Genomic DNA, 14,789 nt, shown 5'->3' on the forward strand with positions numbered 1-14,789 from the left:
ATGCTGATTACTGAACAGTTAATTCTAATTAACTTGGGCATGACAGGAGAATTTTGATAAAGTCCTAGAATACAAATATAGTCTGCTTATACTAGGCTAACTTATATAAAAAACCCACAGCATAGTCTCCAGACAAAACAAGAGAGTCAAAGAGATCTAATTTAAAAAAACAAATGAGAAAATTAAAATCACAAATAATTTATTCTTCCGTTAGAGTTGATACAGTTTTAAATAGCAACAAAGTACACAGTGGTGGAAAATTGGCACAGAACCTAAAAGCGTTTCCATCACAATAAGGCTGTCCATGCTTTATGTGTTCAAACTTGATGTCCATTTTCTACTGACCATGTTGAAAAAAAACCCTATTCTGACCTTAAAACACACACACACTCTTTCATACACACACAGAGACACATTAAAATTTCTCCTTTTGATTACAGTATGTTGAGAACAGTACATTTTGCTTATTCAGATTTATCGCACCCCTTCTGTTTTGTTTCCAGTTAGAAGTGGGGGAAAAACAATTCAATTATAAAGAATATACCTTATTCCCTGGGCACAGGCAACTGTGATGAAAATAGCAACTTACCTTTGGGCTAAGTAACTGTGGTTATAAACTTCTCAATGCATGATTTCCTGCCCAATGCAATATCCCTGAAATCACCTAAAACAGTCAGGCACAGGACAGTCTCAAATATGATTAAGTATACCATGCTAATAAAATGATCTGAAATGCAACCTCTATGCTTTTAATACAGATCAGAATAAACATCATCAATAAGCATTTTCCTAAACATCTCTATGTTATATTAACCAACATAAAAAAGGGAAAAACTTAGAAGTGTTCCTTCCTTTATAAATGGCATTATTTCCAGTCAATAAAGGTTTGTAAAGTCTCCTGAACTATTCTTATCATATAAACCAATTATCCTTCTAATGTTAAAAAATAAAATTACTGAATCAACGTTGACTCTTCTTTGACATCATTTATAAAAAAATGTTTTGATATTACTTACTAAGTTCCCTGATTACTCAAACAAGGTAAAATTAACACTTTTCATTTTCAGTTATTGCTCTTTTAGGAGAGGATTACCACTTCATTTACATGAAACTTAGCAAGATTCTTCAGATCCAATATGAAGTAATTCTTATTGCCTCACATTTTAAAACTGTATTATAAATGATCTTTTATAAAAAGGTTTTAACCCACAAAACTGGAAAGCTTTTAAAAAATGTCTTTTTACTTAAAACTGTATCACAGTGCCCTTGATTATCTAACACATAAAAGGGATCTGAATTTTCTCTAAAGAACATAACAGTGGACATATGGTGTGCTTTGTCTTCTCCCTCACCTTCAGCTTCACAGAACACCACTTTGAGACCAACACAATCAAGCATCCACCATGCTCCAATCCCCATTAACAGAGGACTTCTGATTCTGTCCAGTGCGTAGTGTACCTCCTTGCATATTCACCACATGAAATAAACATAATATACAAAATATTGCTGCTGTAAAAAGTGTACATTTCCCTCTTCCCCTTACAAAAGAATCTGTGGAAAAGTATTAAATTCCCTTAACCTTCATAAACATACAAAGCTGTTCACACCTTTCAGTCTGTAACAGTCCATTTGAAATACTGTTCCGAAATCATTGCAAATTGGTTATGTCATTCTATTTTCTGTCCAATGTTGCCATCTAGAGTAGACATGTGAAATCAAGAGTATTTTTGCGCTACTAAAGCCTTTTATAACTAAGCCACAAAGGCTGTTTACTGATGAAACAGCCACTTATCCACAAGGTTTTTCCAAAAACTAGATGGAATGGAAGGGTCTCTTCACAGGGAGGTGTCCACAGTGCTGAGGCGACAATATGGCTGCTAACAGATTCTGGCTATTGGAATGTAAGTACTTTTCACTGCTGGTAATTTCCATACTGTCCCTAAAAGATAAATTTAAAAATATAATTAGATCATAGTTTGACCATAACAGTTTGGCACAGAAAATTACAAATCAATCTTAACACTGTCATACTACAAAAGCAACTACAATCACAACAAACAAAAACCGTTACATATAATATTTAGGTACAGAGTATCTCTGTAATTTCTTCTGATATTACAGTCAACTGCAAATGGATTTCAAAGTCTATGAGCCTAGAACAGCACCTATCAGAGTGAGAACTTAGATGTTTGGTGAATTTTATTGAACTGAATCAAGAATGAGTGAAGTTCTGGTTCTAAATGCTGGCATAGCATATACTAGTGTGTCAATTATATTCTAGTACAACAAGTTTGTGACTGTTTAGATTATTATAGTGACTTATGAATTAACAACAAGGGTATCTGAGATAAGTAGCAAGGATGGACAGATATCTGGGAGATAAAGGAAAAAGAACCTTCTAGCCACACTATGGAATTTGGGCCTCTTCCCGAGGCCAATGAGGTATTCGCAGAGGTATTCAGACAGGCAGCTGGTACATAAAATCAAAGAAAGATTGTTTTTGATTTTGTTGCTTTTAGTAAGGTAGACTTGAAGGGCCTGTAGGCTGACAGGAAGGGAAAGAAAATGAAGCACAGGTATAAAAGAGGTAATGAATGAAGTAACAAAATTCTACAAGGGAGGTAAACAGTGTCCAGTATACAGCTGTTAAGGCTAGCTTCTGGAGAAGAGAAGGAACATCTTTTCCTTCAACAGCGAAGAAAGGTAGAAGAAAAGAGGAATGTACTAGAAAAAATTTATTTTAATAACAAAAATGTCTTAAATGTGTTTAAAATAGATGCTCATAAAAGCACTTGGGCACATAATCAGTTAACTGTTTCCTTTGGCTAAATATCCCCCTCTAAGTCAAATTAACTATTTTATATCAAGTAAGTATTCTATAGTTGAAAGCCTTCTGTACAATAAGAAATAGTACCCTAAAAGTTTACACTTCCAAAGAAGTAAGATATACTTCAAAATATGTTGAATACCACTGTATCTAATGGAATAATGCACTATAAGTAGAATTAAGGTATTTAAAAAATATTGATGTACTTTACATAATTATATTCAGAAAAATTTAAAGTCAATGCTCATCCTGAAATATCTGTAGGTAAGATTTGCTTTAACATACTCAATAAAATAGGGTGCGGGTATATAAAACAACATTGGTAAAATGCCAATAATTGTTGAATTTGGTTGGTGGGGTACACAGGGATTCATGATGCTCCTCTTTTTGCTGTCTTTGTTGAAAAATTCCTATAATACCAAGTTTAAAATAAGAAATGCTTAGCATACAGGAACTTACTGTTCAATTGTTACATTATCTAAATACTGAGTTTAAGTCCCAACTCTACTGTTGCCTTTTCATTTGAGCCCAAGGAAAGCTCTTTGAGATTTCTTTACCTATAAGGTGGGACTGTAACATACCCATCCCTGGCTCTCAATTTTCTTTCTGTTTAAGGTTACACTAGTTCTACCTCATTTATTTGTTAGGACACTTAAATAAGAGAGGACATGAGAAAGAGCTTTCAAAAATTATAAAAAAGTATAAATAAGCAAGCCTCAATGCTGGAAGGAAACGCTCCCGCAGTGAGTATGTGTGATGAGATATTAACGATGAAAGCGAGTTGCACATATTATGAATGATGTGAAAGCAGAAGAGAGGTTAAGAACTGGTGTGCTATATAAATAAAAGCTATAATGTATCTACTATAGCATGAATTACTTGACGATAGGGACTAGGTCTTATCCATTCTTATGCCCCAAGTATTGAAGAGTGCCTGACATATAAGACTTCTTCAATAATGTACACCAAATATGATATTCAAGCAATTAGAAACATTTATTGAGCAAATACTATATGCTCATCACCATAATAAATTTGAAAAACAGGGAAGGTAAGACTTACAAATAAAGTATAATTGCAGAACAAGGTCTACAAGAGTTCAGAAAGGAAAAGGCTATCGCGGCTAAAATAATTTGAAAAATATTTCAGAGACTGTGAGAGCCTTAAGAAAATAGTAAAATTTGAATGGCAGAGAAAAGAAAAGGGGCACTTCAAATAGAAGAAACAGCTAAAGCAAAAGAATGGAGAAAAAATAGGTAAAAAATGCTCAGGGAATTGGAGAGTAAAAAAGAATATACAACAATCAGGACCAGAAGCTATTGATTATTTGTTAACACAGAGCTTGAAGTAATGGATACGAGAAGTCTGGCTAATATCAACAATAGCCGACTCTTAATATATCTCAATAACTTAATATATGTCAATAACAATATATCTCAATAACTCTTAATATATCTCAATAACTCGTACCATGTGTCAAACACTGTAACAAGTGTTTTGTGTCCATCTGTTACCTGTGCAGTAAATATGATATCCATTTTATGGATGAAGAAATTGAAGCACTGAGAATTTAAGTAACTTGACCCACACCGGATCACTTTGCTAGGACAAAATCAAATCACAAGCAAGCCTAAAAAAATACTGTATATCTGCGACCATTAGCAAATTCCAGGGTTAAAAGTATGGGTTTGGGAAGCAGAAATCAATGCCTAGTTTTAATTCTCCCACTTACCAGTTTCTTGTCCTTGAGGCAAGCTATCTACCTTCCCTTTCTTGACTGTCTCATCCAACAAGTGAGGATAATCATGATTTCTGCTTCAAACAGTTGCTCAATAAGAAAAGCACGACAGCACTCTGCAAAGTGCTGGTGTGGCTGGAGGCAGGGGCGTCGTGAAGGGCCCAGTCCCTGGGTCTTAGCCACTCAGCTCGGCCCTGCTTACCCATCATCTTGGGTGGATCACTCCAACTCTCTAAGCCTCGCTTCTCTCTCTCTCTCTGCTTCTTCAGCTTCTTTGTTTGTAAATTACAAAATTCCTCTGACTAGAGTAAAGAATAAATGGGAAAGGAGGCAAGACAGCATGGGAGGATCCTTCATGCCATCATGAACTTAGGAGATGTTAATGGTCTAAACAAAGATAAGGCAGTGGTCAGAGAGAAGTGGATGGATTCAAGAATGTTGAAGGAAGTCAGGCTAACAAGATTTTGTCATTTATTAGATGGGGAGAGGGAGGAAGACTTAAGCATCAAATGTGGCACATGGCATTCTAGCTTGGCGATAGTGCCCCTCTCTCTAAGAGAGAGCATAGAAAGGAGGAATATGTGGGTACAAAAACTATGAATTCGTTTTGGTTATGTGAAATTGACATGATATTTCCAAGTGCAGATGACTACTAGGCACCTGACTTTCAGAAGAGAAAGTGAGACTAGAAATAGAGATTTGAGAGTCAACAGCATGGTAAATTAAAATCATGTGCATAAATGAGATTTTCTAGGGACTGTATGGAGTGAAGAGTCCCTAGACTGAGCAATAAATTTCTTTCTTTCTTAAAAATATTCTGTCCCAGTACTTTTTAGGGGTTTCTTTCTCTATTCTTACAATCACCATTCAAATTTAGTAAGTGAAGGCGCTACGTATTCACTCACCAGTATTTACTGACTACTCAATGTGTTCTACTAGGTGATGGAGACTCAACGGTGATAAAAAAACAGATGTGGTGATGTCTTTAAAGAACTGACATCCTAGGGGAAGAGGGTATGATAATAAACAATAACTACATAATCTGTCACATGGAAATAAATGCTATGCTGAAAAATAAAAGCATCTAACACCATATTTCATGAAATTTTCCTTCTAAGATCAGGAACAAAGCAGGGATGTCCCCTTCTCACCACTCTTTTTCTACACTGTACTGAAATTCCTAGTTTATGCAATAAGAAAAAGAAACAAAGGTAAACAGATTGGAAAAGAAGAAATAAAACTGTCTTTGTTCACAGATGACATGATTGTTTAGGTAGAAAATCCCAAAGAATCAACCAAAGAAACTCCTGAAACTAATGAGCAAGGTTGCAGGATACGAGGTTAACACAGAAAATTCCCCTATACACTAGCAATGAATAAGTCCAATTTGAAATTAAAAACAATACCATCTACATAAGCACCCCCCAAAATTGAATACTTAGGTATAAATCTAACAAAATATATAGAGAGAACTGTATGAGAAAAACTAAAAAAGTAATGAAAGAAATCAAAGAACTAAATAAATGCAGAGATGTTCCATGTTCATGGATAGAAAAATCAATATTGTTGCAACGTCAGTTCTTCCCAACTTGATCTAAAGATTCAACACAATCCCAATCAAAATCCCAGCAAGCAAGTTATTTCTGGATATTGAAAAAGTAATTCTAAAATTATATGGAGAGGCAGAAGACCCAGAATACCCATACAATATTGGAGGAGGAGAACAAAGTCAAAGGAATGACAATATTCAACTGCAAGACTTACTATAAAGCTACAGCAATCAAGACAATGTGATATTGGTGAAAGAACAGAAAAACAGATCAATGGAACCGAATAGAGAGCCCAGAAATAGACCCACATAAATACAGTCAACTGATCTTTGGCAAAGGAGCAAAGATAATACAATAGTGCAGAGATAGTCTTGTCAACAAATGGTGCTAGAATTGGATATCCGCGTACAAAAAAATGAAATTTAGACACAAATCTTAACAATTAAGATTTTCTTCATTCAGAACATAAACTCAAATAGGACATTTACCTAAATGTAAAGTAGAAAACTATAAAACTCCTAGAAGATAACATGAAAAAAAATGTAGATGACCTTTGGTTTTGGAGTGACTTTATAGACACATCACCAAAGGCGTGATCCATGAAAGAAATAACTGATAAACTGGACTTCATTAAAATTAAAATCTTCTACTCTGAGAAAGACAATGTCAAAAAAATGAGAAGACAAGCCAAGAAGACAAGGCAGTATTTGCAAAAGACACGACTGATAAGGACTGTTATCTAAACTATGCAAAGAACTCTTACAACTCAACAATAAGAAAATGAACAACCCTATCAAAAAATGGGCCAAAGACCTGAACAGACGCCTCACTGAAGAAGATATAAAGATGTCAAGTGAGCATACTGAAAAGGTGTCTACATCACATGTCACTGGGGAAATGCAAAGTAAAACAACAACGAGATACGCCATAAACTTACTGGAATGGCCAAAATTCTGAACACTGATAACAGCAAATGCTGATGAGGATGTGGAGTTAACAGGAACTCTCATTCATTGCCCATTGCCGGTGAGAATACAATGTGGTACAGCCACTACGCAAGATAGTATGGCAGTTTCTTACAAAACTAAATATACTATTACCATATAATCCAAAAATCATGCTCACTCCTTGGCATTTATCCAAATGAGTTGAAATTTTATGTTCACACAAAAACCTGCTCATGGAAGTTTATAGCAGTTTCATTCATAATTGCCAAAACTTGAAAGCAACCAAGATGTCTTTCAGTAAATGAATGGTATATCCAGACAACGGGCTACTATCCAGGGCTAAAAAGAAACACTTTATCAAGTCATGAGAAGACTTTAAATGCATATTATTAAGTGAAAAGCCAATTTTGTCATGCACATGATTCCAAGTGCATGACATTCTGGAAAAGGCAAACTATGCAGATCAGTAGGAAGGATAGAGGGATGAATAAGAGGAGCACAGAGGATTTTTAAGGAAATGAAACTCTTCTGTATAATATTATAAGGTGGATACAGGTCATTATATATTTGTCAAAATGCACAGACTGTACAACACCAAGAGTGAATCTAATGTAAATTATGGACCTGGGGTGGTAGGTTTATTGATTATAACAGATGTACCACTAGGGTGTGGGATGTTGATAATGGAGTAGGCTATGTATGTGTAGGGGTAGGGAGTAAATGGAAACTCTCTGTACTTTCTTCTCAATTTTGCTGTGAACGTAAAACTGCTGGAAAAAAAGTCTATTTTTTAAAAATTAAGTAGGTTTCTGGTCAAGACAGATTTATACTCCAGCCTGAAAAAAAACCCAGGGCTTCCCTGGTGGCACAGTGGTTAAGAATCCTCCTGCCAATGAAGGGGACACGGGTTTGAGCCCTGGTCCGGGAAGATCCCACATGCCACCTTGTGCCTGTGCGCCACAACTACTGAGCCTGCGCTCTAGAGCCCGCGAGCCACAACTACTGAACCCGCATGCTACAACTATAGAAGCCCATGCGCCTAGAGCTCATGCTCTGCGACAAGAGAAGCCACCACAATGAGAAGCCCGCGCACCGCAACGAAGAGTAGCTCCTGCTTGCTGCAACTACAAGAAAGCACATGCGCAGCAATGAAGACCCAACGTGGCCAAAAAAAAACCCCCCAAAACTACAAAAAATATATGAAATACTTGTATTCAGGACACAGGACAGAAGGTAATAAACAACAGCAATCTGTGAGAAATGGGAAACAAATGAGGCGAGCACTCTGATTACTGCATCTTACTGCACTGAGAGTTTCCACACTGCAGCATATGGAGAGGAAGTAAGGCTGGGTCTGAGGTAAGAAGATAAAGCTTAGAGTCTGAAGAGAAAAAAAGGAGCTAGAGTTCACAGGCCATAGTACCAAAGAGGAAAAAAATGCACAGAGAAAAGAAATGCACTGTGGAGATCTGCAGAGGAAACCTCTTGAGTATTCAGCATAGCACTGATATGCAAATGCATGCAACAAAAATACCCAAGTCCAAGGAAAGAAACACCCCAACGGATTAGAGGAAACAATTCCTGCACTCACAGAGGAATGGAAATAGTGTTTATTCCCACCAGCCAGAGTGGAAAACCTCATAATTCCAGGGCACTGGGTTGAGTACCCAAAAGGGTCTTATCTTACTAGTGGGGATATTTAGCCCAGGACTAAACACTGTCTGGTCCTGCCTAACGAATCTTCAAAGCAATCCCCAAAAGATCAAGTTGTTTTCAAATTACTAAACTGCATCCCAAAACAAAACTCAAGAATGTTTCTAGGAATACAAATATATCCATCACTCAACAACATAAAAGTAATATTTGCAATTTCTGGCGTTTTATCAAAGATCATTGCACATGGAAAGGATGAGGAAAATATGACCCAAAGCGAGGAGGGGAAAAAAACAGTAGATCAAAACTGGCCCAGATGTTAGAATTACCAGAAAAGGATATGAAAGCAGTTAACGTACTTGTATTCCTCATGTTCAAAACTTTAGGCAGAGACATGGAAGATATGAAAAAGACCCATATCAAACACCTGGAGATGAAAAATACAATGTCTGCAATGAGACACATCAGGGAGTGGATTAAAAACTGGTAAGACAATGAGCAAGAAAAGATTACTGAACTTCAAAACACAGCTACAGAAACTACCCAAAATGAAACAGAGAGAAAAAAAAGACTTAAAAATTAAATAAACAAACAGAGGATCACTGAATTATGGCACAACTCTAAGCGGTCAAATACACATGTAATTGGAGTCTGAGGAAGAGAGATAGGGGTACAGGTGTAGAGAAAGGAAAAATATTTGGTCAGAATTTTTCCAAATTTGATGAAAACCATAAAGTCACAAATTCAAGAAACTATACAAACCCCAAGCATAAGAAAACACTCAAATAATTTGATAAGGGGAAAAATCTTAAGAACAGTCAGAAAAAACAAAATACACTAACAGTTTATCACCAGAAGACCTGCATTACAAGAACTGTTAAAAGGAAATCCTTCTGGCAAAAGAAAATGATACCAGATGGAAATATGGATTTATCATAGAATGGAAAGTACAAGAAACAGTAAGTACATTAGTAAATATGTGACTCTTTTCTTATCATTTAAGTATCTTTAAAGGATAATTGATATTTTAAACAAAACTAATTCCACATACTATGGGGGTTTGTAACATATGTAGAAGTGGAAATTATAACAATAACACAAAGGCTGAGAAGAAATGAAAGTAAACTATTATACTTTATATGAAGTGGTATAATATCACTTAAAGGTACTGATACATGATACAATATGGATGAACCCTGAAAACATTATACTAAGTGAGAGCAGCCAATCACAAACACCACATATGCATGACTCCACTTAGCCTAAATGCTCAGAATAGGAAAATCCATACAGACAAAAAGTAAAGCAGCTATTTCCTAGGGCTGGGTGTTTGGAGGGAAATAAACATACTTAAAAAAAAAAAAAGAATGGTACATCTTAAAATGACGAATGGTATGTGAATTATATCTTAATAAAAACCATTTTTTAAAAACAGAAAAAAATTCAAAATAAGAAAATGAGGAAAAAGGACAAAGAACAGAAGGGACAAATAGGAAAAAATATCAAGATGACAGACTTAACCATTATCCATATTCACATTAAACATAATGTTCAAACCCCCTCCATTAAAAGGCAGAGATATGGGGCTTCCCTGGTGGCGCACTGGTTGCAAGTCCGCCTGCCGATGCAGGGGACACGGGTTCGTGCCCCGGTCCAGGAGGATCCCACATGCCGCGGAGCGGCTGGGCCCGTGAGCCATGGCCGCTGGGCCTGCGCGTCCAGAGCCTGTGCTCTGCAGCAGGAGGGGCCGCGACAGTGAGAGGCCGGCGTACCGCAAAAAAAAAAAAAGGCAGAGATAGATTGGGTAAAAAAAAAAAAACAAAAAAACGCAAGTCCTAAGTATACGCTGCCTTCATGAAACAACTTAAACATAAAAATACAAATGTGTTAATAAAAAAGATTAAAAATATATTACCATTCTAGTACTAATCCAAAGAAAACGATATTAATATTAGACAAACATATTTCAGAGCAAAGAATATGACCAGGGATAAAGAAAGTTATTACATAATGATACAGGAGAAAATTAATCAAGACATAAAAATCCCTAAAACATATGCACCTTAAAAATGTAGCATTGGGACTTCCCTGGTGGTGCAGTGGTTAAGAATCCGCCTGCCAATGCAGGAGACACGGGTTGGAGCCCTGGTCTGGGAAGATCCCACATGCCACGGAGCAACTAAGCCCGTGCGCCACAACTACTGAGCCTGTGCTCTACAGCCCGCGAGCCATACCTACTGAGCCCATGCGCCACAACTGCTGAAGCCCGCACACCTAGAGCCCGCGCTCTGCAACAAGAGAGGTCACCGCAATGAGAAGCCCGTGTACCGCAGCGAAGAGTAGCCCCTGCTCACTGCAACTGGAGAGAGCCTGTGCGCAGCAATGAAGACCCAACGCAACCAAATAAATAAATAAAATTTTTTTAAAAGTCACATTAAAATACATGAAGCAAAAATGAACAGAACTGCAAGAAAATATAGACAAACACACAGATATAGCCAGAGATTTAATATTTAATATCCCTTTCTCAATAACTAATAGAACAGAAAATCAGCTAAGTCATAGGAGACTTGAACACCATTATCAAGCAGCTTGATCTAATTGACATTTACAGAACATCCCCACAGACCATACTCTGAGCCATAAAAGAAGTCTCAATAAATGCAGAAGAATTGAAGTCATACCAAGTATGTTCTATCAAGATGATGATATTAAATGGGAAATCAGTAACTGAAAACTATCTGGAATATCCCCAAATATTCAAAAACTATATACACTTCTAAATAACTCTTGGGTCAAAGATGAAATCAAAAGTGAAATCAGAAAATACTTTGAACTGACTGCAAATAAAGACACAACAGAAGAGAGAGCGGTAAATACAAAGGTTCTGAGGGAGAAACATGCTGGAAACAGGCCAGTGTGACTGAAGCAAAATGAATGAAGGCGGCTATAAATACAGAGGTGAGATGGTGGGGTAGGGGCTGGGGACATGAGCTGAGCATGGCCTTCTAGGCCATTATATTACTCTGGGCGGGAATGAAGTTGCCACACGGTTATGCGCGGAGGGGTGGCCTAATCAGACTGACGTTTTTGAAAGATCACTCTAGGTCCTGTGAGGAGCACATCCTGTAGAGGAGCCAGGAGGAAAGCAGGAAGACCAGGAAGGAGGACAGTGCAACAGTCCAGATGAGTGAGAGTTATGACTGTGACTTGGGTAAGGGCAGGAAATTGTGAAAAATGACTATAGATACGGCATGTATTTTGAAGGAAGAGGTGATGAGATTTGCTGGCTGACTAGATGTTTGATTTGCAAAAAGAAGGGAGTCAAGGATGACTCCGGGTTTTCCGCCTGAGGAAGTGGAAAACTGAGCTGCTATTCACAGAGATGGAAAGACTGACCCGGGTGGGGTCGGGGGGCGCAGCCCCTTACAGGATTCTCTCTCAATGCCCCTCTTTTAATTCATCCTGCATACTGCCACAAGAGTCACCTGCCTAAACACCACTATAATTAGATTTCTTTTCCATTGCCTTAACTATCTTGAAGAGTTGAACAACTTTCCCTAAAACGAAGAAACCAACAGGTGTTTGGGTTGAGGGAATCCATGAGATAGATGTGGGGAGGCTACTAACACTAGAGTAGCTAGAATGGTCCCCTCCTCATAGCCTTTTCTAATGGGGAAGAAGATGTGGCTGGCAACTACCCCAGCATCACGGGTCTTTTTCTACTGTATAGTCCCCAAATTCCTGAGGACCTTAAAGGGTGGAATAATTATCATGATAAAAGAAGAAACATAGTATGTATCTATTATATATGCCAGCCACTGCTATATACTTTAGATACATCATCTAAAACACTTTACAGGCTCCACACTGTTATCAGGATAAAGCCCAGGTTCCCCAACACGGCTTACAAGAGCCCTCCTAATCTGGCCCCAATTCATCTCCACTCTTGCCTCTTCTTCCCCACACTCCTGCTTTACTGAGCCACACATCTTAACACAAGTCCTTTGTGAGTGCACTTCTTTCTGACCAGAATATCCTTCTCTCCTCCACAACCAGCTGGCTAATACCTACTCATCCTTGGGCTCTCGCACTTACATAATACTTCCCAAGGAACACATGCCTGGGTTAGGAGCTCCCTTCCACAAAAATCTTGCCTTTCCTCATCCAAGTACTTCTCACACTACATCGTATCATCTGCTTACTTGTCTGTTCCCACCTAGACTTAAGTTCACAAAGGCAGAGTCCATGTCGATCTTATTTCCCAATATAGCCCCATCTTAGGTACTTGGCATATAAATGTTGCTTGAGAAACATTTGCTTAAGGAATGATGTTAAGTTGAGGAGACTTAGAAATATGCTGATTTAGAGAGAAAATGATGAAGCTGAGGAAAATGACAAGACATCCAAAGAGAGATGTTCTGCTCATAGCTGGAAAAACGGAGCTGAAGTTGGGCTGAGAAGAGTAGGCTAAGGATACTGAAAATCTAAGACAGGGTGAATACAGAGACTGGGAAAAACACTAAGCCAAGGATTGATATCTGGGGAAAAGAAAGATGAGAAACAAGTATAAAGAAGGAATCACTGAAAATGTAAGAGGAACAAAATAGTACAGTAATACAGAAGCTAAAGAAGACCACTTAAGAATGAAGACAGGAACAGGTGTCAAATGCTAAAGTGAAGTCAAGGAAGATCCAGATAGTTGCTCCATAAGCCATAAGGACCAGGTCTGTTTTACTCATCTAGGACATAATATAGTATCCAGCACACACAGAAAATTAATAAATATTTGTTGAATTAGGGAGTAAAGGACCACTTTTCAGCAGTTAACCTGTGGATGTGAAGGAGCCTACATTTTATCTGCTCAGGGATCTTGTCCTTAGATACTCACTAGTCAACACTCATTTTACTTTAAAAATTTAGATAAAACTTCTGCCTACTCCTTTGATTTAGTTCTAGTGTATCTTTTTTAGTATTACTTATCTGTCCATACTTTTTTTTTTAATTAATTAATTAATTTATGTTTGGCTGCGTTGGGTCTCCGTTGCTGTGCGCGGGCTTTCTCTAGTTGCGGCGAGCGGGGGCTACTCTTCGTTACGATGGGTGGGCTTCTCACTGCAGTGGCTTCTCTTGTTGCGGAGCACAGGCTCTAGGCGTGCGGGCTTCAGTAGTTGCAGCACACAGGCTCAGCAACTACGGGCTTAGCTGCTCTGCGGCATGTGGGATCTTCCCAGACCAGGGCTCAAACCCGTGTCCCCTGCACTGGCAGGCAGATTCTTAACCACTGCGCCACCAGAGAAGTCCTGTCCATACTTTTAAGCCTCTTATATCTCTTTTATATTTTCCACTTAACTAGAACGTGTCAGTACAGGGGGTTGTAAACTTGAGAGAGCATCGATGAGAGAGCTGCTTATGCCTTAGAGTCTAATCAGCACTGCATACGCGTTGTTTCTCAAACCAGATCATCCCCACTGGTCCTGGAACCCTAACATTAAAAAGTAACCTATTTTAGGTAGCTTAAGCGGTGAAGAGATCAGATTCTCCTCACTAGAAAGTCATCAGACAAACCTGAAATCAATTAAAAAAACCTGCCAACATAATAAATCATTTTAATAATAATTTAGAGTATGTATGAGAAGATTCACAGAACAATGACTGTGGCACAGATTATTAAGTCTGAGAAATTTACTGATGAAAAGAAGGGTAACACGAGGTTCAAGAGAATACAGTCATCTTAGGACAAGATACACTTATAGATCTCTGAAGGTAGTAGAAGGAAAGATAACAGGGGAGAAAGAAAGATGATTAATATCTGAGATAATGGATATGTGTATGGAAGGAGGCAACAGAGACAGGTGGTGAGTATGAGTTTAAAGAGAAGGGATATCGTGCATGTGAGGGGAGTAGGGTGAATATGCTGGAGTGAAGACGAGAGCCAGGAAGAGCACTGCCTCAGATGGACTCCACATTTCAATCAGTCAAAGCAGAGTCTTGGAACAATAAACGTGAGGGACATCAGAGAAATTAAGGGCTTCAGAACACGGAATAATGTTTGGGATAGCGAAGGGAAGTAT

General features: G+C 38.0%; 1 protein-coding gene across 1 annotated transcript in view; it reads right to left on the reverse strand.

Annotated features, from left to right (window-relative positions):
- Positions 1-213: 213 nt before the first annotated feature.
- SS18 (SS18 subunit of BAF chromatin remodeling complex) overlaps positions 214-14,789 on the reverse strand; it is a 75,690-nt gene continuing 61,114 nt past the window's right edge. Inside the window, exon 11 of the mRNA XM_082667664.1 lies at positions 214-1,939. Within this exon, the coding sequence (XP_082523790.1) occupies positions 1,913-1,939 (27 nt within the window). The 3' untranslated portion in view covers positions 214-1,912. The remainder of the gene's footprint in view (positions 1,940-14,789) is intronic.

This window comes from Grampus griseus (assembly GCF_964374135.1).
Source record: "Grampus griseus genome assembly, chromosome: 12".
Lineage (NCBI taxonomy): Eukaryota > Metazoa > Chordata > Mammalia > Artiodactyla > Delphinidae > Grampus > Grampus griseus.